The sequence below is a fragment of the Carassius carassius genome, chromosome 34, assembly GCF_963082965.1.
Source record: "Carassius carassius chromosome 34, fCarCar2.1, whole genome shotgun sequence".
Lineage (NCBI taxonomy): Eukaryota > Metazoa > Chordata > Actinopteri > Cypriniformes > Cyprinidae > Carassius > Carassius carassius.
Window position 1 is genome coordinate 19644283 of NC_081788.1, and position 25376 is coordinate 19669658.

The 25376-nt window shown below is 39.2% G+C and overlaps 1 protein-coding gene across 1 annotated transcript in view; it reads right to left on the bottom strand.

The window, feature by feature from the left end:
* The window catches only part of LOC132114650 (adherens junction-associated protein 1-like), a 62163-nt gene extending 39120 nt beyond the window's left edge, over positions 1-23043 (bottom strand). Inside the window, exon 1 of the mRNA XM_059522884.1 lies at positions 22249-23043. Within this exon, the coding sequence (XP_059378867.1) occupies positions 22249-22277 (29 nt within the window). The 5' untranslated portion in view covers positions 22278-23043. The remainder of the gene's footprint in view (positions 1-22248) is intronic.
* Between the last annotated feature and the right edge of the window lie 2333 nt (positions 23044-25376).

The following is a 25376-nucleotide window of genomic DNA, read 5'->3' on the forward strand; positions in this document are numbered from 1 at the left end:
ATATTTCAAATCACCAATGAAATCTGCCTGATTAGTTTGAGAAACATTATTGCTTTTCGTTCCTTACATTTTGTTAATAATTGCAATATCTCCAATTTGAGTAAATTGCCAGGCTTTATAACTTTTCCACAGAGCTCTGAAGCTAAAGGTTACACTTTTTATTTGATGATGCAACAAATTATGGGAAATAACACAATAAAAAGGATTTATTAACCATTACACAGATAGAGAGCATAGTCTTTTGATCACATGAACTTTCCCTCTCTGTTTTTTTCTTTCTCTCTTCTTCTCTATTTTAACATTTGAACTCAATATGTAGCTCAGTCTGTTGTGATGAGTGTTGCAGGGTGGTACAGTACTTATACAGTATGAATCCCCTTTATAGATAGTCATTTACTGACCCTCTCAGGACTAGATGTCATGACTAACACACCACACTGTGCAACAAATAATACTGTCAAAGCTACACAGACAGTCAGGCATAACATTATGACCACTGACAGGTGAAGTGAATAACTCTGATTATCTCTTCATCACGGTGCCTGTTGGTAGGTGGGATATACAATATTAGGCAGAAAGTGAACATTTGGTCCTCAAAGTTGATGAACTGGAAGCAGGAAAAATGGACAAGTGTAAGGATTTGATCAAGTCTGATAAGGGCCAAATTGTGATGGCTAGACAACTTGACTGGGTCAAAGCATCTCCAAAACTGCAGCTCTTGTGGGGCGTTCCTTGCCTGCAGTATGTGTATCTATCAAAAGTGGTGCAAGGAAGGAACAGTGGAGAACCAGCAACAGGGTCATGGGCAGCCAAGGCCCACTGATACACATGGGGAGCGAAGGCTGGCACGTGTGGTCCAATCCAACAGACGAGCTACCGTAGCTGGTTCTGATGGAAAGGTGTCAGAATACACAGTGCATCACAGTTTGTTACGTATGGGTCTGCAATCTGCACAGCCATTGACCAGTCAGGGAGCCCTTGCTGACCCCTGTCCAACACCAAAAGCGCCAACAGTGGGCACATGAGCGTTGCTTACCTGGGGAACACATGGCACCAGGATGCACTATGGGAAGAAGGCAAGCCAGCGGAGGCAGTGTGATGCTTTGGCCAATGTTCTTCAGGGAAACCTTGTGTCCTGCCATCCATGTGAATGTTACTTTGATGCATACCAACTACCTAACCATTATTGCAGACCATGTACACCCTTTCAAGGAAAGGTATTCCCTGGTGGCTGTGGTCTCTTTCAGCAGGATAATGCGGTCTGCCACAAAGCAAAAATGGTTTAGGAGTGGTTTGAGGAGCACAACAACGTGTTTGAGGTGTTGACTTTGCTTCCAAATTCCCAAAATCTCAATCCAATCGAGCATCTGTGGGAAGTGCTGAACAAAGAAGTCCAATCCATGGACGCCCCACCTCGCAAGATACCGGACTGAAAGTATCTGCTGCTAAAATCTTGGTGTCAGAGACCACAGTACACCGACCTGGGTCTAGAGGAGGCCATGTCTCAATGGGTCAGGGCTGTTTTGGCAGCAAAAGGGGGACCAACACTATAGGAAGGTTGTCATAATGTCATGTCTGATCGGTGTAAATAATACATAATTCTACTGGGTAGGCAGATCCAATATTAAACATTAGTAGCGCGTGTCCCAGGCAAGTTCATCGACCCAAGAGGCTTAAAAGAACAGTTCACCAAAAAATAAAAATGTATTTGTTCCTTTTACATCATAACATTGATTTTTTTTTATCCTAAAACTAAAACTTACTTTAAAGGTTTAAATTAAAATTTCAATTTCATATTTTCACTAAGGACTTAGACTTTAGGATGGTAGGTTACAAAAGAATATCAAACAATAGTGGTCTGAATACACATGCAAGCACAGTATATTGTATATCCAGAGGGAATATGGTCAACACTGTCCCAGCTAACTATTAATGAGATCGTAGGTTTGGTAGATGAACATATGGCCTGTGGAAAATACAGGAACATCCAGTACTAGTTACTCAGCTGTCTTCACATTACGAATCATCACACATACTCTCTAGACACAAGACGAAACTTGAGAAACCCGACAGCAAGCCGAATGCTCACTGACATATGACTCATGGGCTGATTTTTCAGCTGAATTACACTTAAAGAGAAGTGCTGCAAATAAATATGGATTCCGTGCCTGCATGTTGGATAAGCGGGCAACTTATATCTGAGTCAGTCTTATCCTTGTACAGCCGACTAAATCCTTGGATCAGTCAGCTGGTTTATCCTAAGCTGAGTTAAAATAATGAAAATGTAATGGAACAGGTAGAATTATCTATATTTACAAATAATTCATAATAATCTATTTTATAAGATAACTAGTGGAGTCCGTTGTAATTGTGAAATCAAAATGGCTAACATTTAATACCAGTAAGATCCCATAAGATATGTGGTCTGTGTTTATATAAAAGTATGAAAAACATTAATATAGGCGTATTAATATGTCGGCCTATTGTCTTACTTAAAGGGTAATTACATTAGTAATCACATATATCTGTTTGTAAAATATGCATTTTGTATCACAGTGCCGAATTACTCAAAAACAATCTGATTGAACAAAATACTTATATAGGTAAAATATAAATGAAATCCTAATGGGACTAAAGTGGATGGAAGTAAAGTCATATGCACTCTTTCCTTGACTAAATGTAATTATAATTTAACTTTGCATGAAAGCATAAAATCTAGGCAGAGAAAGTTTCTTATTACATATGTTCATCTAAAAAAAAAAGTTAATACCTACTAATTAGACCACAATATAAAATCATGGCATCATTGGACAAAATTGAACTTGTCTTTCATATATGGTTCATAAATGAATTGGAAGGATTTCACTTTTCATATTTAGATATTGGCAGTAATGAACAGGCAGCTGTCATCCTCACATTGGCCCATTAGCACATGAGCGTACAAGAGCACTGCATCAGAATATGGTTCCTGCTGGATCACTGGGATGTAAATGGCTGTTTCACATACTCTGATCTGTGTGCTGCAGAACCTGTGTGTGTGAGTGTGAACCACTGGAGAGATCAGCTGTGTGTGTGTGATTGTGTTTGTTGTGACTGTGGGGGAGATATCTCCAACAGCCTTGCACTGACATTTCATATCCCTGCCACAATGATGACAGAACATGACTCCCTCTTCACACATACGCCCTCTCAATAAAAATACACACACACATAGACACATACAATGCCTCAGAGAAAGAGAGAGAGATATGATTATAAGACTGAAGGCTTGTAATGATAACAAAATTTCAGAATGCCAATTGATGCTCATGAAATTTGCAGAGAAATTTCACAATTCTTGATACAAGTTCTCAATACCACAGCAAACTAAAAGCTATTGAAGAACTTCCTTTATAAATAAAAGTTCACTTTAAATAATAATAATAATAATAAATTAAACAATGGCATATAGACTAAGTATTTAAGTAAACAATGAAACAATGTTTCCATACCTATATTTGATGAATTACTGTTGCTATGATCAACACAAGGTAAAATGAAATGAAGTTGTGAATAAAATAAAATAATAAACACTTTAAATATGGCAGGAAAATAGAGCCATGTTGTAAATAAATCAATAAAAGCCACATTAAATATGCCAGGCAAATATTGCTAATTTGTTATTAAAATAAATTAATTACCAAATAAATTTAAAAACGTGTAAAATAAAATAATATAACTCAATATTAAAAGCCACATTAAATATACCATGAAAAAATGGAAAGATGTGAATAAATGAAATAAAATAACATAAAATACTGTATTTATCTCGACAGCAATGCTAGTCTTGCTTAAAATTGGCCAGTATGAAGCTATTGAGGAAGGATCTCCTAGTAATTATCTAGATATAGAAGCATCAGAAGCAGACTGGAGAGACATGACAGGGATGACTGCGTATGTGAGAGTGTGTAATGAGGCTTAGCCAAGGAAAAGGACAAATCCCTGCTCTCTCGTTGGGAGAGATGTGACGTCATTCCAAAGCCCTGCAATTAACTCACTATAGGAAAGATTTCACACATTAATCTGCTGGCAGGTCTTAGTTAGTACATCAAATCAGTGAGATTATCTTCACAGTTTTTCAAAGACATGCCTGAGCTATTCAGTGTAACAATGTTATTTCTCGAAACACAGATTTATGAATCAGCAAAAAAGGTGCTGTTCCTGCAGAAGACATAAAGGCCCCAAAAGAGATTACAATGAACATATCCTTTAGTTGTTTCAGAGTCATTCTAGAAATTTGAGGCTGTCTGGAGCTGAGACTTTAATCAAAAGAGCAGCATGAAGGTCTCTCTTCAGCACCTTGGACAGTGCCACGACTTCTGGCTTACAGTCACAACAGCACGGCATACAGAAAGAGAAACAAGCTATTCCTGAAAGTTCAACGTCAACAAGACAACATTTACTAAATTACCCAACCTACCTACCACACTCTGCTACTCTATTTACATCTTACCATGATTTAACCAAGTAGTACATGTTCCTTGATCAACACAATTACATGTTCCTTGATCAACACAATTCCTATCAACCAATCAGAATTTAGGTTTAGGGTTCTAAGGTTTGGCCTTTAACAACATTCATCAGCCTATAATTTCAAAATTTTACCTTCAAATAAAAATTGATTTCACCCTAGTAATCGACTTTTATTGTTAGTTAATGAGTGGATTCCCGGTGGCTGCTTTACAATAAAACTTTCTAGAACCTTCAGTCTCTCTGTACCTCTGAACGAGTGGCAAACTTGGACCTGATCTGTTGAGACCATCACACCCTTTAGAAAACAACTGAAGACACTTCATATGCAAGTGCAATCATAAACAAAGGAGCTTCCTGTAATAGCAATCTAATCTAATCTTCCACTTGAAACTTGATACTACAAATATTGTTGGCTCTTATGATAAACTTGCTTGTGGTGCTCCTTATATTTAAGTTATTTAGATAAAAGCATCTGGTAAATGAATAAAGTAATGCAATATACTGTTTAGTATAATATACACTACCATTCAAAAGTTTGGGGTCACAAAGAGCTTTTAATGTTTTGAAAGTATTTTCTAATGCTCAGCAAGAATGCACTTATTTATTCACAAGATACAGTAAGTACAGTAAGATTGTGAAACTATACAATGTATAATAACCATTTATTTGTTTGTTTGATTGATTGATATTTAAAATGTAATTTATTCCTTTGAGGACAAAGCTGAATTTTCAGCAGCAATTAATTATCAATTTAATGTGTCCTTGCTGTATAAAAGTATTAATTTCTTGACCCCAAACCTTTCAGGAGTTTACTTCATTTTTGAGTTTACTTGATAGCAATGTCAGACAAAACCTGTAAAAGAGAACAACACTCTAAAACAGCATCATAAGCCATCATGTGGTATTTTTACAGTGTGAGAGAATTCTAAAAAGCATCATGCCTTGTGGCTCAAGAGAGTGTAACTGTTAGTGAGCAGAGTGGCTCGAGCAGCCCTGAAACAATCAGATCCTCCAAACGTTCAACACTGTACACACATGCATATGTGTGTCAAAACACACACACACACTTCCTGTCCATTCAGCCTGCCTTTCCTGGGTTGTATAGTGAGTATCTCCCTGAGCAAGTCTCCATACCGCTTTTCACACACCTAAAATAGAACTCAGCAGATACAAGAAACCTTTCATTTGCATCGCGTTAGGAGAAGCTCATGAATAGCTTCGTGAGGGTCCTTTCATTCTCTCTCTCTCTCTCTCTCTTTCCCTCCGTCATGCATTTCTTGCTCCAGGGGAAACTCTATGTGATCAAACATGCCTATTCATCTGACTGGATGGAACCGCCTAAATGCAAAGGCAGAAAAATAGATACAAAGACAGTAACAGAAAGGCAAGAGCATCAACCATTCTTCTCTTTATCGGACGTTCTTTCTCTTTATCTGAGATATTTACCTTTTCCAAAAGCAGTCTGATGGAAAACTGATGACCTCCAGTAATGCATTCACCTCATCCCTCTCTTCTTTCATTACAGAATGAAACTTTTAAGTTTCATTTTAGCATCTCCCCTGGACTCAGACAGAGAAAAGAATGGATTTTTAGTGCCTTACAGGCATAATACTGACAATGGTATCTCCAAACATAGTTGATGTGAAAAGACCTATAAAAATAATTAAAAAACAATTATTGTGGATTTATCAGAAAATGGAATAAACAGCCCACACGTCTTCACTTAGCCTGGATCACTGCGTACCTGTCTATAAAACTGGCCTCTTTAATGCTCAGTGGCTGAGTGTAATTCTGAATGGTAAGCATCAACGTTTGTTTTATTCTGGTCCTGAAACCACAGGCTTTATCTGCTCTATTAATGATCTATGCTCTCAGCTCTGCTTTGAGGTCATCTCATGTATGCAGGAAAGGGGGCATGAGAGCAAGACAGGAAACGCGCATCTCACCTGCACAGGACCTCACCTGTAACCTCCCTGAGATGCCCATAGGCTTTTCTGAGAGTGGCCAAACAGCAAGCAGTGAGAGAGCACCAACTACAATCAAAAGAGGGGAAAAAATATCCATGACAGTTTATAAATAAGAAAGAAAGAGCCTACTGTACCGGTCAAAAGTTTCGGGGTATTATTTTCAAAGCATTCCAAAGGATTTCAATCGTCAATAAATATTTTTTTTTATTCATCAAAGAATCCCACCCCCCAGAAAATGTATAATTTTCCAAAAATATTTTGAGCATTAAAACTATTTTAAACATTAATATTAATCATCATTCAAAAAATAAACAGCCATATACACTCACCTAAAGGATTATTAGAAACACCTATTCAATTTCTCATTAATGCAATTATCCAATCAACCAATCACATGACAGTTGCTTCAGTGCATTTAGGGGTGTGGTCCTGGTCAAGACAATCTCCTGAACTCCAAACTGAATGTCAGAATGGGAAAGAAAGGTGATTTAAGCAGTTTTGAGCGTGGCATGGTTATTGGTGCCAGACGGGCCGGTCTGAGTATTTCACAATCTGCTCAGTTACTGGGATTATCACGCACAACCAGAAGACCCCACCAGGTACCACTCATCTCCACTACAAATAGGAAAAAGATGCTACAATTTGTACGAGCTCACCAAAATTGGACAGTTGAAGACTGGAAGTCTGATGAGTCTCGATTTCTGTTGAGACATTCAGATGGTAGAGTCAGAATTTGGCGTAAACAGAATGAGAACATGGACCCATCATGCCTTGTTACCACTGTGCAGGCTGGTGGTGGTGGTGTAATGGTGTGGGGGAGGTTTTCTTCGCACACTTTAGATCCCCTTAGTGCCAATTGGGCATCATTTAAATGCCACGGCCTACCTGAGCATTGTTTCTGACCATGTCCATCCCTTTATGACCACCATGTACCCATCCTCTCATGGCTACTTCCAGCAGGAAAATGCATCATGTCACAAAGCTCGAATCATTTCAAATTGGTTTCTTGAACATGACAATGAGTTCACTGTACTAAAATGGCCCCCACAGTCACCAGATCTCAACCCAATACAGCATCTTTGGGATGTGGTGGAACGGGAGCTTCGTGCCCTGGATGTGCATCCCACAAATCTCTATCAACTGCAAGATGCTATCCTATCAATATGGGCCAACATCTCTAAAGAATGCTTTCAGCACCTTGTTGAATCAATGCCACGTAGAATTAAAGCAGTTCTGAATGCGAAAGGGGGTCAAACACAGTAGTAGTATGGTGTTCCTAATAATCCTTTATGGAGACTGTATATATATATATATATATATATATATATATATATATATATATATATATATATATATATATCATTATTATTATTATTTTAATTTTTCTTTAGACTATACAGCAAGTATAACTGTGTTGATAGTGGCAACACAATGTTCAAAATCAGAATCAAAATCAAAACTTTCTTTATGACTAATAATTGATAACTAAGAGATAATTTATGGGAGTCACAAAATAATTTCATGTAACTCTTCGAGCTGTAACAATGTAATTAAATGTAATAAAATCCTCTCCTACCTCAAGCAACATAAATCAGATATAGCTATGCCACAAGAAACTCACCTGAGTGTTGAGGAATCTGAGAAATGAAATTAAAAAGGGGGTGGACTGATCAGATATACTCAAGTCCATTCAATACTAAGAGTAGGGGTGTCACTATTTTGATTAGGAAGGGTTTAGACTTTAAAGTCCACAAAGCTTTGCCATTGCACAAATAAAATACATTTTAAAAAATATATTAAAACAGATAACAGCTTTTTTAAGTTTTACTTTATTTTTATTTGAATAAATGCAGTCTTGGAGTACATAAGATTTCATTTATACACTAAAAAAAAAATACTTTTGTTTCTCTGAATCAAATACTGGTCAGGACTCAAAAAGGCTACCAAATGCCAGCCTTGAGAAACAGAATAAGAGACACAGTCGAAAAGGAGGATTCGTTATAGATAAGAAACATTGACTTGTTCTTTTAGCTGCCTTTAATAAGTGTTTGTACCTTTCAGGCAGAATGGCCCAGAATAATAATGGTTGGAGGAGAGAGGTCAACACCGCTGCACTTTAAAGCCTTAAGGTCAGTTCAGGCTCAATCGTTATTCTTCATGAGTCTCACACCACACAAATATGGAGCAGTAAAGACAAGGCACAAATTAAGCGACAGTGCAAGAGAAGGAGAAAGAGAGAGTTTCTCTAAGCAGATCTGTAAATGACATTACTGACCTCGGATGAACAAACAAACAGTGACAGAAAAACCAATAAACACAAAGGAAGATCAGTGTAGAGCCAGAGCACTGCTGAGATGATGAATGTGTGTGTGTAAGTGTGTATAATGTGCCCTTATGCCACAGTGTGATTTGATGGTCAAAGCAATTTACAACTCGGCATACTAGAAAATTCATTAATAAATCAATTACACACAAATGAGAGAGCAAGCAACTCAGAATGGAAATCCTGAACAATATTCACCCTCATATCCTCATGTTACTCAGAATCATCTTCGGCTCTGACCTCCACACCAAGGCCTGTTCACACCAAGAAAGCTAACTATAAAGAACAATATTAGCATCCCTCTTTAAAGGGCTCATGAACTACATTTTTTAATTATTTGAAAATAAGTATTACATGTAGAGCTCTCTCAAAAAATGTTACTACGTTTTTACTATTACAACTGTGGAGATTAACTAACCATGGAGAGTGTTGATTATAGCTTTATATTTAGATATACAACTGTCATGCGCGACTGAATCCTCAGAGCAAAGAATCCTCAGTGAAATGTACCGAACAAACAAATAATGCTTTACTCTCATCTTCTCGTCTCACTAACAATCCTGTGGCCGGGGCCAAAGATGCGATGATGCAGAAGTAGGTGTTAATCTGATTCTGCAGAGATGGGCTTTCTTGCACTATATCATAATGTGATAGAATCTTAAAACAAGTAATTTCCTGAGCTTTTTTTCGCCCGAATAGGTGTTTTTGGACTTATGAGGAAGTTATGAGGTCTGAAACTCACAGGATGTTTTTATAGTACAATGACCTCTTACATGACAAAACATCAATTTTGATTTCTAAATTCATGCATTCTTTAAAGCAGGGTAGATTCTGATTGGCTATCAATGTTTTTATTGCTCATCAACTGGATAAAAATTGTTGTGAAAGTGATTCCAACTGTATTGTTTCTCTGTTCCGTTTATTTTTTTATTATATCATTTGAGGGACTAAGACAAACATTTTGCCACACAAAATTAACCTTTCAATAGCCAGTGAATATTAATATCCAGTCCATTAATATTTTTTTTTACTGGCCATGAAACTGTATTTGTATTATTATTGAATCTATTAAAAACAAATCAATAAAGGAATATAACTTGAATACTACTGAACTGTCAAGTTTCAGTTATTATTTATTATTTTATATTGTATGAAATATTTTATTTTATATTATATTTATTATTTGAACAACAGTAAAATGTATATATTTACTTTTCTTTCAAATATTAAAGCAAAGAGATTTTATTTTGATGGAAAAATGCAGGGAAACTTCTCTTTTGTTGATAACAAATGAGGCTGATATATTGAGGTCAGAAGAAGAATGTAGAAGACTTATGCACAATTATTTTATAATAATAGAATAATGAACAATTTGAACTAGTTCAGCTAACTAAAGGTTTTAATTTGCTTGATAGTTCTTCGCTATGGTACATTATTTCATTAATAACAAATCTTTTTTAAATAAGGATATATATAATATTATTAAAATTGTATGAATTCATGCTAGTGGATCTAAAGCATTTTTAGCGCAGCACACCAAAATCTGTCATCCAACAGATAAATTATTAATGTTGAGTATGCTGTATTACATAAATGCAAGAAAATTCCAATAGACTTCCAATCCAAAAGCAGCAGGAACCCTGATGCACAACGCAACGTCATACTGTATGCATGCACACTGCTGAAAGCCTCAAATATCAAAGCATTTAAGTCAGAGGGATTGCTATCTGGAATGTTCTCTGCCCCTGTGTCTGGCAAGCTCTCAGGAATGTGGCTAATGTTACCCACTCACGGCCAACTGCTGATTTGGAATAAAATGTGAGGTCTGTGAAGCAATACCACCATCTTCTTTTCTTAGAGAGAAAATGAAGCCAGTTTGATAGAATCATATTTCTGCAGAAAGCTCCCCATTGAAGACAATCATGGAACAGTGTGGAGAGGGCCGTGGGGGGTTGAAACCTTCACTGAAGCTGAATCTTGTCTGAAATGCTGTCTGGTTTCAAGGTCACGACTCAAATCTCAAACTGGGAATCAGTTTTCAAAGGTGTGAGATCCTTTACAAAATTTAGGACCTTCAGAAGGTTCTGAGTAGTTAAAATCAGTAACCGCTGGATCAAAGAAAGTCAAACTCCTACTGACCCCCCTGAGCTGGCTATTTTTACCTCAAAAGTGTCCATCAGATGACTCGGCATGCTCCTTGGACAGCCTCTGGGTCAGGCTCGTCTATTTTCTCTCCATCATATTTCTCTACTACTGCATTCTGCCAAATGCTATCGGCCTACCACTTTGTCATTACTGTTCATGTCCAATCAAATGTGATGTCAATCAAATCTCCATAGAAGCTTCAATAGAAGTTCTCTCAATTCACTTTGACTTGCCAATTCTGATTGAGTTTCGGCATAGTGTTTCATTTCACTGTATTGGAAAAGTACTACTGTTCATAATGTTAATAATGTTCAAAATATTTGTAACAATATCTTATTAATCCTTGATTTTTTTTATTGCTTGATGTTGCATAAATAAAATGTTGAATATGCTGGTGTTGAGGGAAAAATCCAAAATAATTAAATAACAATGCTGAAAACTATTTTTACTATATATATATATATATATATATATATATATATATATATATATATATATATATATATATATATATAATTAAATTAAAATTAAAATTTTAAATATTAACAAGGATGCATTGCATTGACTACAAATTACAGTGAATACATATATTACAAAACATTTTAATTTCAAATATTTTATTTATTTGTATAATTTATTCTTACAAATTATTTTTAACTTTTTACTCATCAAAGAATCCTGAGAATCCCACGAAAATATTAAGCAGCAAAAGCTGTTTTCAACATTGATAATACTGAGAACCATTATTAATATTAAAGTACCAAATCAGCATGTAAGAATTCACGGTAACACTTTACAATAAGGTTCTTTAGTTAACATTAGTTAAGTACTTTAATTAACATGAGCTAAGCATGAACAAAACTTCTACAGCATTTATTCATATAGTTAATGTTAATTTCAACATTTACTAATGCATAATTAAAATCAAAAGTTGTGCTTGTTAACATTAGCTAATGTACTCTGAATTAACATGAACTTACAATGAAATACTGTATCTTCATTGACTAACATTAACAAGGACTAAAAAATACTGTAATAAATGTACTGTTCATTGTTTGTTCATGTTAGTAAATACATTAACTAATGGCCGGGCTCAGCCCGAAGGAGCGACGTGGGGCCGCCTTCCCGTGGGCTCACCACCTACAGGAGGGACCGTAAGGGGCCGGTGCTTAGACAATCGGGTGGCAGTCGAAGGCGGGGGCCTCGACAGCCCGATCCCTGGACACGGAAACTAGCTCTAGGGACGTGGAACGTCACCTCACTGGCGGGGAAGGAGCCCGAGATTGTGCGTGAGGTAGAGAGGTTCCGACTAGCGATAGTCGGACTCACCTCTACGCACAGCTTGGGCTCTGGTACCACACTCCTCGAGAGAGGATGGACTCTTCACCACTCTGGAGTTGCCCAAGGTGAGAGGCGGCGGGCTGGTGTGGGTTTGCTTATAGCCCCCCAGCTCAGCTGCCATGTGTTGGAGTTTACCCCGGTGAACGAGAGGGTCGCTTCCCTGCGCCTTCGGGTCGGGGATAGGTCTCTCACTGTCGTTTGTGCCTACGGGCCGAACGGCAATGCAGAGTACCCAGCCTTCTTGGAGTCTCTGGGAGGGGTGCTGGAAAGTGCTTCGACTGGGGACTCCGTCGTTTTACTGGGGGACTTCAACGCCCACGTGGGCAACGACAGTGACACCTGGAGGGGCGTGATTGGGAGGAACGGCCCCCCTGATCTGAACCCGAGCGGTGTTCAGTTATTGGACTTCTGTGCTAGTTACAGCTTGTCCATAACGAACACCATGTTCAAGCATAAGGGTGTCCATCAGTACACGTGGCACCAGGACACCCTAGGCCGTAGGTCGATGATCGACTTTGTGGTCGTTTCATCCGACCTCCGGCCGTATGTCTTGGACACTCGGGTGAAGAGAGGGGCGGAGCTGTCAACCGATCACCACCTGGTGGTGAGTTGGATCCGATGGCGGGGGAGGAAGCTGGACAGACTCGGCAGACCCAAACGTACTGTGAGGGTCTGCTGGGAACGTTTGGCCGAGTCTCCTGTCAGAGAGATCTTCAACTCCCACCTCCGGCAGAGCTTCGACCGGATCCCGAGGGAGGCTGGAGATATTGAGTCCGAGTGGACCATGTTCTCCACCTCCATTGTCGAAGCGGCCGCTCGGAGCTGTGGCCGTAAGGTTTCCGGTGCCTGTCGAGGCGGCAATCCCCGAACCCGGTGGTGGACACCGGAAGTAAGGGATGCCGTCAAGCTGAAGAAGGAGTCCTATCGGGCCTGGTTGGCTTGTGGGACTCCAGAGGCAGCTGACAGGTACCGGCAGGCCAAGCGGACTACAGCCCGGGTGGTTGTGGAGGCAAAAACTCGGGCCTGGGAGGAGTTCGGTGAGGCCATGGAGAAGGACTATCGGTCAGCCTCGAAGAGATTCTGGCAAACCGTCCGGCGCCTCAGGAGAGGGAAGCAGTGCCCTACCAACGCTGTTTACAGTAGAGGTGGGGAGCTGTTGACCTCAACTGGGGATGTCGTTGGACGGTGGAAGGAATACTTCGAGGATCTCCTCAATCCCGCTGTCACGTCTTCCATTGAGGAAGCAGAGGCTGAGGGCTCAGATGTGGACTCATCCATAACCCAAGCTGAAGTCACCGAGGTAGTCAAGAAACTCCTCGGTGGCAAGGCACCGGGGGTGGATGAGATCCGCCCTGAGTACCTCAAGTCTCTGGATGTTGTGGGGCTGTCTTGGCTGACACGCCTCTGCAGCATCGCGTGGCAGTCGGGGACGGTGCCTCTGAGATGGCAGACCGGGGTGGTGGTCCCTCTTTTTAAGAAGGGGGACCGGAGGGTGTGTTCCAACTACAGGGGGATCACACTTCTCAGCCTCCCTGGGAAAGTCTATGCCAGGGTACTGGAGAGGAGAATCCGGCCGATAGTAGAACCTCGGATTCAGGAGGAACAGTGTGGTTTTCGTCCAGGCCGTGGAACACTGGACCAGCTCTATACCCTCTACAGGGTGCTGGAGGGTTCATGGGAGTATGCCCAACCAGTCCACATGTGCTTTGTGGATTTGGAGAAGGCATTCGACTGTGTCCCTCGCGGCGGCCTGTGGAGGGTTCTCCGGGAGTATGGGGTCCGGGGCCCTTTGCTAAGGGCTATCTGGTCCCTGTACGAACGGAGCAGGAGCTTGGTTCGTATTGCCAGCTGTAAGTCAGACTTGTTCCCGGTGCGTGTTGGACTCCGGCAGGGCTGCCCTTTGTCGCCGGTTCTGTTCATGATTTTTATGGACAGAATTTCTAGGCGCAGCCAGGGGCCGGAGGGGGTCAGGTTTGGTGACAACACGATTTCGTCTCTGCTCTTTGCGGATGATGTTGTCGTGTTGGCCTCATCAGGCCAGGACCTTCAGCATGCACTGGGACGGTTTGCAGCCGAGTGTGAAGCGGCTGGGATGAGAATCAGCACCTCCAAATCCGAGGCCATGGTCCTCAGTCGGAAAAGGGTGGCTTGCCCACTTCAGGTTGGTGGAGAGTTCCTGCCTCAAGTGGAGGAGTTTAAGTATCTTGGGGTCTTGTTCACGAGTGAGGGAAGGATGGAACGGGAGATTGACAGACGGATCGGTGCAGCTTCTGCAGTAATGCGGTCGATGTACCGGTCTGTCGTGGTGAAGAAAGAGCTGAGCCGCAAGGCGAAGCTCTCGATTTACCGGTCAATCTACGTTCCTACTCTCACCTATGGTCATGAGCTTTGGGTCATGACCGAAAGGACAAGATCCCGGATACAGGCGGCCGAAATGTGCTTTCTCCGCAGGGTGGCTGGGCGATCCCTTAGAGATAGGGTGAGAAGCTCAGTCACCCGGGAGGAGCTCAGAGTAGAGCCGCTGCTCCTCCACATCGAGAGGGGTCAGCTGAGGTGGCTGGGCATCTGTTCCGGATGCCTCCTGGACGCCTTCCCGGGAAGGTGTTCCGGGCACATCCCACTGGGAGGAGACCCCGGGGGAGACCTAGGACACGCTGGAGAGACTATGTCTCCCGGCTGGCCTGGGAACGCCTCGGTGTCCCCCCAGAAGAGCTGGAGGAAGTGTCTAGGGAGAGGGAAGTCTGGGGTTCTCTGCTTAGACTGCTGCCCCCGCGACCCGGCCCCGGATAAGCGGTAGAAGATGGATGGATAATGGAACCTTAATGTAACGTGTTACGGAATTATTTTTTGAATGATCATGTGACATTGAAGATAGCATTACAGAAATTAATTATATTTAAGAATTTATTAAAGCAGAAAAAAGAGAAATTTTATATTGTAAAAATATTTTACAGTATTAAAATCTTTACTGTATTTTTATCAGTAAATGCAGCCTTGGTGAGCATCACAAACTTTTATAAAAAATAAACAAATCAAAAATCATAATGATTCCAAGCTTCTTATGACCGGTATATACTACTATATATATTTCCCCCAACATCAGTATAATCAACATTTCATTTATGCAACATTTAAAAAAATACAAATAAATCATGGATCTCTTTCAATATGTAAAATTTCACCCAAGCCATGATACAGAGGGCAGATTTCCCTCTCTTTGCTATGTGCTGAATGTGAAAGGATGGCTTAATTGTTTCCGTACCCTCTGTGTGCAAAGTCTCTTAGAGGGAATGACTATGCAAACAACTCTTTGCGCACCAGCTGATATGGACTTATAGAATTCACTGGTGCACAGAGTGCTGGAATTTCTATCTCTTCTGTTAGTTCCTATACAAACAAAGGTTCGTGTTTGGACTAACATGATATATGTAAACAAATTAATGCCTCATCACGTAAAATAAACGATCCCTGCTTGACCTCAATAAGTCACAGTGTATGTTAAACATTCAGTTAGCTTCCAGAACTCTCTGTGGCAGTTTATGTGTCCCTAGTGTCCATATTGCTGTCACACATAGTTAGCAATTACACTGCTCAATTACATTTCTAAACTCTCTGAGACTCGTAATTAGCATGTAAGCTAAAGTTCCCCTGTCTGCTTGCTCTGATGTGACGTTATGGGAACTCAAGCGCAAGTCATTATCACAGGCAAAAACACGGACCAGAAACTCAAAGACTGAGGGTCTGGGGACAAAGTTTTCACTTACTCAAGCTAGGGCTGGCTGATAGCAAAAGTTGAAAATGAAAAAAAAAATAATAATAATAATAATAATAAAAAAAAAACTAAATAGTATAGACTGTTGCCGCTTGGATCAAAAAAAGAAAAAGAAAGAAAAACAAAATCACAACAAAAAAAAATTTAACTTACTCAAATGTTTTAGTAAAATGAAAGAATGCAGTTAAATATTGATGTAGTAAATACTGATAAAATACTGACTAAATGTAATTCTTTCTAGTGTTGATTTTGTCTAAAATAGTGATTGAAAAATATCATATTTTGTTGTTTCTAACTTATTTGGCAACTGTAGCTGTTTGGAGGGAAAACATTGTTTTAAAATCACCCTGCAAATTTAGACCTAATAAATAAATAATGACGTACATACATACAATAAATATTGTAAAACACCTTAAAAAATAATGGGACATAATTTGTTCTAGCTTTACCGCCTTAATTCAAATTTACAATCAATCATAAATTAAACTGAAGTACTACGCGAATAGATGAAACTTTATTACAATTTGAGGAAGGCCCAGAGATGGGTAATGAGTTAATAAAAGTTTCTGAGCCATTACAGTTAGCTGCCGCTTCTGCTGCTAGCAGATTCACAAGAGCAGCATAAATTTTATGGTTTTCTTTCCTCTTGAGTGGATGAATAATGGACTGATGCCACTAATATCTCCCCCAGGACAGCTGTTTGGCTGAATTGTGAAATGTCATATTTCTACATTCTGTTTACTCCCTTCAAATCCAAAATACCAAGACAATGCTCAGATCAGATCCAACAAATACTACAGTGAACGCCAAACCGCAACCTGAGGAATGATCCAAATTTTAATCCAATAATTATGCTGATTGGCAGAATGAAGCCATTGAGCGGATTAAATTGGTTGAAATGGAGATCGCCTCTCAAATAAAAGTGAAGAATATGTGGAACTGTGCAAAAAAAAATTAAGGCTTAGAAATTGATTTGTGAAAGATATGTGGATTTTTTTCAGAATCTAAACACATTTTTATTCAATGGTAAACAGACTAGAATATTTTCAGATGCAATTTTATGGTTTGTCAAACAAATGTTGTGGTGAAAATGAATGTTAATTCCCCCATTTAGTTATTTATGCATGATAATCCAGTAAAAACATCTAATACCTCATCAGGGTTAAACTGAGCCAACATTAACTGGTTTAAACTGCCTACTTTTTGTAGTGGACAATAACAAAATGTGTCCAACACTGGATGACTTTTATGTGTTATAGTTGGTCAAGTAAGTACAGACAAGTGGCTCTTTAACACAGTAAACAACAACAAAAATGCGCAAACACACACCAACTGACTCTCTATGTGTGTCTAATTCAGTACATTGCTTGGAGGAGAGGATCAGCTGTTATTATGGATGAAAAGATCTTCATTGCATCTGTACTGCAGGGATCTTCCAAACTAAAAGTTTGCCGATAAAAGAGCCTCAACAGCTACAGGCATTTAAAGACCTATTACTAAAATCCCTCAGCACAACTGTGTACTTGACCCACAGGCTCAATAAAACCTGAGCGCATCCAGTACATGCAAGTGTAAACAATGGAAACCATATTCTTTTTCATTACTACTGTAAATGTGTAGTTTCATTAGTTAGAGGCATTGACTTCCTCTCAGGCCAAACCTAGATGTCCTGGTGTCTGGAGAAATCCTCGGAGTCCTTTTAAACTTATATAAAAGTGTTTACTGTTCATTTTCAAGATGTGTGTGGAAAAATAGGAGAGGGAGAAAGACATGGCCCTGGAGGGCTAGCAGGCACTGTTGACGGATAAATTTGAGGCTTTATAGAAGTGGTATTGATTGAACAAAGGCATTACATGTGTGTGTGTGTGTGTGTGTGTGTGTGTGCGTGCGTGCGTGCGTGCGTGCGTGCGTGCGTGCGTGCGTGCGTGTGTGTGTGTGTGTGTGTGTGTGTGTGTGTGTGTGTGTGTGTGTGTGTGTGTGGTTCAGGTGTGCTCCTCCTGCCCAGTTAGGCCGTGCTGAGGGTACAGGGCACTTGGCTGCCATAATGACTTATCTTAAACAATTAACACTGACTTTGTACTCTTAAAAATAAATGTTCAAAAAAAGCTTTTACACAGAGATTTCATAGAACAACCATTTTGGCTTCCACAAAGAACCTTTCAGTGAACAGGAAGCAGCATTTTTGCTTAGTGTAAAGAACATTTTAAGAATCTGAAAAGCCTTTTCTAAGAACATTTTGTGAAATGGAAAGGTTCCATGGATATGAAAGGTTCTTCAGGGAATTGCACAGTCATGCATCTTGAAAAATACAATGCTGCTGATTTGCTTAAAAATGCCTAATGTTATGTAACTGGATTACGTTTTCAAAAAACTTTCATCAGATACTGTTTTTTGACAGATAAAAATTATTATCTGGTATTCACTTTATTTTAAGGGCCAATTCGCACTTTTACCTAGCTTATTTTAGTACTTACAAAGCACATATTAATGCCTTATTCTGCAATCCCATGTTTTATGCCATTAATCCTACCCCATACATAAAATTAACATCTACCTTAATAAGGCAAGGCAAGTTTATTTATATAGCATATTTCGTACAAAATGGTAATTCAATATAACTATTAATAGGAAGCACATTATGAGTTTACTGAGGCTAAAGTTGTAGTTTATAGTTAGTTTATAGTGAGAATAAAGTAATTAAAACTTAATGTGTGACTGATTTTAAAAAAAATGATTACATTAATAACAATATAACAAAATTACAAAAAAATTTGGTGTTAATGACAAACAATAAGTATTCAAATTGTATAATTTAACGGATTCAATTTCAAAGGATTTTTTTATTAACTACTCCATTTAAAACCAAGGAACTTTCCATAAACACAATTTTATAAGTAAGTAAGCATGTTTGCATATTGTTCTTTCACTGACTATAATTCTAACCTTGACATAAGGATTAGGCATAAAATAATGTTTTCAGAATTATTCATTTGTGTGAAAATCAGCTGAGAATTGAGCATAGGAACATAGGAATCATGTCTTTGTGGTAGTTTTTCTTAATATTAAGGAATAATACAAGCCTTATTTACCTTCCAAACCGTTGACAAAAGCACAGCAAAAAATTCTATGAAAAGCAAATTGTTTTGGGAGAAATTGTGACATTTATTGAATCAGCCACCCAAAATGTATAAGAAAAAAATACTGGATTTCACTCAACAAATGTAATGCAGGGTTGTGCCAATAAAGAACTTGTATTTTTTAAGAGTGTGTGCATCTCAAGAGTCTGTATGTTAAATATCTCTGCTTTATAACTTGGTCAGTCTGTCAGGATGCTATATAATATTTTACTTGACTCCGATCAAGGCTTTGAAGAAACTCTCTGAATATTCATATGCTAATACCGACAATTCCCCCTGTGAAAAGGCAAAAGTAACATAACCAGAATTTGTCGAGCTCCACTTTTTAAACATGGCATCTCAATTTTATTTATGCCTTTGAAGTAGGCAAAACCTTAGACTTACTAATACTATTCCTGAGTGAAATCATACAATTGTTTTATTCAGATAAAAAAAAATTCTGGCCTTTAAAAACTCTCCTAATTAAGGTACTTCAGCTTTACTGACATTTGCAGCATTAACCATGGTATGGAGTTGTTTCTGGCTTATTGAACCCTTGAAGACGTTATTACATAACAGTTTAAGTGGGGGTGGGTGCAATCAAATCGTCCTGCCATTATATCAGACCATCAAGAGTGTCAAATGGATAGCAGAAGCACTCTTTGCATTAACCAGCCATGCATTACTGAGAGAGAGAGCGAGTAAGCTTACATCCGAGAAGAAAAAAAGTGGTATAAAAATGACAGAAGTGTCATGCTATTACACGCTACAGTGTACATAGTAATGAGATAGTTGTGTGCTGCCATTTAAGACATCGACGGCTATACAGTGTGCACTTAGAGAACCTCATCTGACAGGGAGAAGAAATAAATGTAAAAATATGATCAAATTAAGTCATTTAAACATTAAAAAAAAAAAAATTTACCCAACGAGTTGTGTCAAAGTAGAGACGAGGTAATTCTTTCCAGTGACAGAGCCCATAATGAACCAGCTGCTATTCAGGTCAGCACACAGGCTGATATTCCCCACATTCCCATATTAGTTTACTCTTCTAACGGCTTTCAGGTCAGTGAGCTGGACACTGAGATACATGCCCAGTCTGTGGCACATGAGGACCCATTTGCCTTAATATGAGAGCATCAGCATAACCCTGTAAGGTACACTGGAGAATCAAGGCTCTCGAGAGAACATCGGAGCTGTGAGAGGATGCATAACCTTGATGTGAAGATATTAAAGTAGTTGATGGAGCAATTAAGGAATGCAGCTAATGATCTTCATCAAGGCTATTCAGCCTACTCGGAATAGTGAGGAATTTTCCAAACTGCTAAAGGGAGATTGCCCGCTGTCTTATAACTTGGCAGCTGATCCACCTTAGACCTTGCTGGAGTGCAATAAAGCATGTGCCTTATTGCCACCGTGCACTATAAAACTAAAAAATAATATTGCATAAGGAAGGCAAAATTCACAATACTTAGTTGTGTTTTTTAGCAGCAGATCACCTAGATGAGAAAAAATCCCTCTGGTTTACCAGCAGTTTCATACTTAATTTTCTCCTTATCTAACACATTGCTAAACTCCAGTAGGCATTGGTCAAACTTAGGTACAAACAGATCATCAAGATTGTCTTCTTTGCTTTTCTCTTTCCATAGTGAATTCTGCATCATCCATTTTTACTGTAAATCAAAGCAGCAAAGAGAAAGGCCACAAAAAAAACAAGATTCTGATTTCTGTCTCATAAACATAAAACAAGAAGAATTTTCCAGACACTTTTGAGTAATCCAAACTAACTAAGCTGTATTTCATTGCATATAGTTGTATGACCAGTCTGAGGCCAGTTGCATGGTCATTACATTAAGACTATGTCTTACTAGTCTGACCAGCTAGCAGTTTGTCAAGGGGTAATCAGTCTTTTTTTCTGATTGAAATTAGACCAATCTATGTTTTAAGTAACTGACATATAAAATATGTCCAATCCTAAAGGGGGAAAAAATTATTACTAACTTGTAAGACTAAACTGACTAAGACTAATCTTAACCAGCCACTGGACAGTATGACATTGCTATGTAAAGAAATAACACATCTAAATAGAATATCAAGAATATAATATGTAAAATGTTCACTTTAACGTATGTGACTCTGGTAAGAGAGCACCTTTTAAAGAACCTGTGAATGCAAGATGCTGCAGCATCCTACATCAGGTAAAGAATGAACAATAATGCTCGTCTGGCTCCATCATCATTCCCATCTTAAATATGCCAAATTTATAAGTTGCTCAGTTTTCATCTTCCTTGGAATTGGGGTCCTTACTAGAGACTATATAGTAATGAACATCTCAATGAAAACTGCTTCCTTTTTATGGCTCTTACTCATGAGCTGGTGTTATTCTTGAGCGTAGCATATTACTTAGCATTTGGCTGATTTTGTCCATGCAGAATGTATAACAAAGATTTGTTGCATGCATGCCCATTTTGCCTATATATGTACAGTAAGTGCTAAGGGCTCCTGTTTTAACCATAAATAAATCCCTGGCCATTACAGCTCTTCTGATTCTGAATCAACCTGACTTTCCAGTGGCAAACAGCACACCATTTGAACCTTATGATCAAAATGTCACTCTAACAGTGAGAGATGTGATTCATAAAATGACATGAATGTCTTGACCGCACAGAAAATGATGTTCTGGCATGGTGTACTACTGTGATATGCGAGGGTGTGTTTAGCTGATAATCGACCTAATTTGCGCGCGTCCAAGTCTCTGGTATCGCATCGCGGTTATTTGGCGACCCCTAGCGAGCGATGCTCGAATAACTTCAACTCGATTCAAAATCTTGTTAATTACGAGCCGTCTAGTTATTCATACAAACCATCATCACTTAAAACGTTTCCTCGGGAATATTACCAACGCAAAGCTTTTATGTTTAAGTAAGACATCACATTCTAAACAAGTAAAGTGAAAACGGCATGACGCGCATCAACTTGCCACAAAACTCTTCACAGATGACAGGATTTTGGCAATGGGCGTTTAATGCATTCAGCCCTTAGCTGAGAGCTATTTAAAGGGATATTTATTACCTGCATGTGACACAACGTTTCAGCCACATTTTTCCAAATACTAATTCCGAATCAGTCGTCCTGGTATTCGTCCATTTACGCGTTCCAGCAAACGTCGACGCTCGAGCGTAATGGTCACCTTAAGTTAGACACTTTACTCCAAATGTGACGGATGCTAGCATTCTAATGTTATATATCCCGAGAAACAGAAAGCTTGAAATAGCTCCACGTCTCTCCAGAGCGCACCAAACGAGGATTGGGTAAAATATTCACGAAAAACAAGGACGCGTCTTGTCCCCGTTTTTCTCCTCAGAAGCGCGCACGGATGTGCAGAGCGACCCAGAGGCAGCGTGGGCAGCTGGACGGTTCAGTTGCTTCACAACAGTCCCCTTCTTTTACATTCACAAGTTCGTTTAGAATATACTCCAATGGAAGAAAAAAAAAAGTCAAGAGGCTATGGGAGCCAGCCGGCAAGGTGACAGCGTCAACATCGCCCTGGCGCTCCGCTCGCGCTCACCGCGCACTTTCTCTACATTGTTAGGAGACCGAGCGCAGGCAAAAACGCACGATAAAACATTGAGAGTTCCGTGGTGAAAAACCATGTCCTAAGCTCTTCGATAGTTCTCGCAGTTTACTCAGGGCTGAAATAAATTAGAGATGCGGGCGGGACAAGAAGAGTGAGGAATGAAACACCACTTCACGGACGCGCGTGATGAGTGAAGCGCGTGAAAGCGACGTTCGTCATTAGGATAGATAGATAGATAGTGTTATCACCACTGTGCGCGCTATCCACCCTCACTCCCTCTCTCACACACTCTCTCTCCTGTCCTCCTCCGTCTGACTAACAACCTGCCAGTCCTGCTTTAGCTGACAACCCTGTGACGTCATTTAAAGTAAAATATGTAACATTTTAGACATCCTTCCCTTCTTTCCCTCTGAGGAGTTAATCCGAGCCCAGTTCTATCCCAATCTCTGCTCGCTGAGATAAATCAGTCTGCATATGGGCTATGAAAAGCTCAACCGGTATACAGCACTTTCCACTAAGGGTGAGATCAATTTCTCATCCCAAGGTTAATACAGTGTCTGGTGGGTTTAGTAAAGCAATAGAGCCACATCCTGCAAATTGCATGGGAGTGTAATGACACATTTTTCTTCCTTGTGAAACACAGAAACTCTTTTTTGTTGTTAAGATGATTGATCTTCCACTCCAATTTACCATATAGGAAGAAGAAAGAGACAACAGTGGCATTGAATAATGTTGAATTCCTGTTTATTTCACAGGAATGGCTGAAAATGAATAAAAACTAGGCCTGTAGACTGTCAGGCAGCAGCAGGAAAGCTCATTTAGTCGGTGTGTTTGAGAGAAGGGCTTTGTGGAAACAGCCCCGATGAAGAAAATACATTCCTGAAAAACACTAGCGTGTGTCGAGGTTATGAAGTGTCACGTTTTTCCTTCATTGTGGAGACCGAACAGTTCCCACAAGGATAGTTAAACCTATCACACAAATTGTGGTGACCATCTAACGGTCCCCAAGAGAAAACAGCTTAATAAACACAATAAATAATGTCTTCATAAAAATCTAAAAATTCACAAAGGTTTGCACAAGGGTTATGCCTTAGGGTACAGGGAAGAAATTATCATTAGCTCACTACTCAAACAATAGAAAAACATCAACATAATAGCAGGCTTGTATACTGTATACATCAATTTCGAAAGCAGATAAGCAGAGTTTAAAAGACGTATTTTCTGAACACAAGGCCTGGACGGTATACAACATCTCTGATCATCTAGGAAAGCTGTTTTAAATTGTGCCAGTATTAATGGGGTGTGTGTGGAAATAGAAAATGAAGAGATAAATAAGCGTCATTAAAGAGCTGTACAGCATATCAAATCCAGCCTTAACAGCAAATGTTCAGCAGATCCCAGCAGCTTGGCATGTTAATGCCATTACTGGAAATGCATTTTGGAGAAGACACATTCCTTAGCATCTGTTAAGAGGTCATTTATACTACCGTATGTATGCACTAAGAGATCTTAAACCTGATATATATGTTGTATAATCTGTAAAATCAATGCATTTAACCATATACTACGTGTAATTATATTATACATGTATAACACTTTTATTTGTTCAATTCATGCTGAAAAAGAAACAAAATCATACAAATTGAGAATCTTTATTCTGTGTGGAACACTACCAGACCTAAAGTCTGTAAAACATGAAATCCTAGGAGTTCTTAGAAAACAGTTGCGCAGTTTTGTAGAGTGATTTATTCATAACATTCTGTATGTATCAGGCTGGGTATTTACTCACACAGGATTACTGTGTAATCCTTACACTGATGATTTAAGCCTCCAATGTAAAGACCCTTAAAGGCTGACTCCAAATTTTGTCAACGACATCGACCACAGCCATTCCAGGTTCAATAACAATTTGGACACTTCGCTGACCTGCAATAATTAGATAACTCTAATTAGTTAAACTTGTCAAGAAACTGAGGTCTTATCTGTACTGCTTTAATTGAGCTATTACTCCATCTTTAGACAATTGTATTATCATATGTAAATAAAGGGGAGTTCAGAGTGTTTTGTCTTTGGTAAGTATCCGAATCGCACTGCACTCATTTCTGTTTGAGATTTGAAAGGCTGAGGGTCAAGACCAAGGGTTAGTCTGAGTTAGTGTATATTGTCAGGGAGGATAAACATGAGGCCTAGAAAGAGACTGTAGATATTGAATCACTGTTCTCCACACTGTTCATGGGAGCCCAATGTGATTTACACAAGACATGTTGATGGGATTAACATCCTATCAATCAAATTTCTTGTGCCGCCCACAATACATACACTGACCACCTGAGGCATACTGTAAAACAGGCAAGTCAATATGATTCTATGCTTCTATGCAATTCTCAACAGTCAGTGTACTACTCCATCTGGAAATAAAGTTGAGGAAGGTACAAGGTTGATTCAATGAGCGTTTTGTTGTTAATGTCGGCTAGACAAACCTAGCCTGCAGGTGTATCTTGGCCAGAATAATCTGCAAGGTTGTTTATCCATGTCCTAATTGTGTAGAGCATATAAAGCATTGACAGAACATCATCTTAACCTAAAATCAAACAGCTATTCTATATTCTCATTGTTCAGTCTT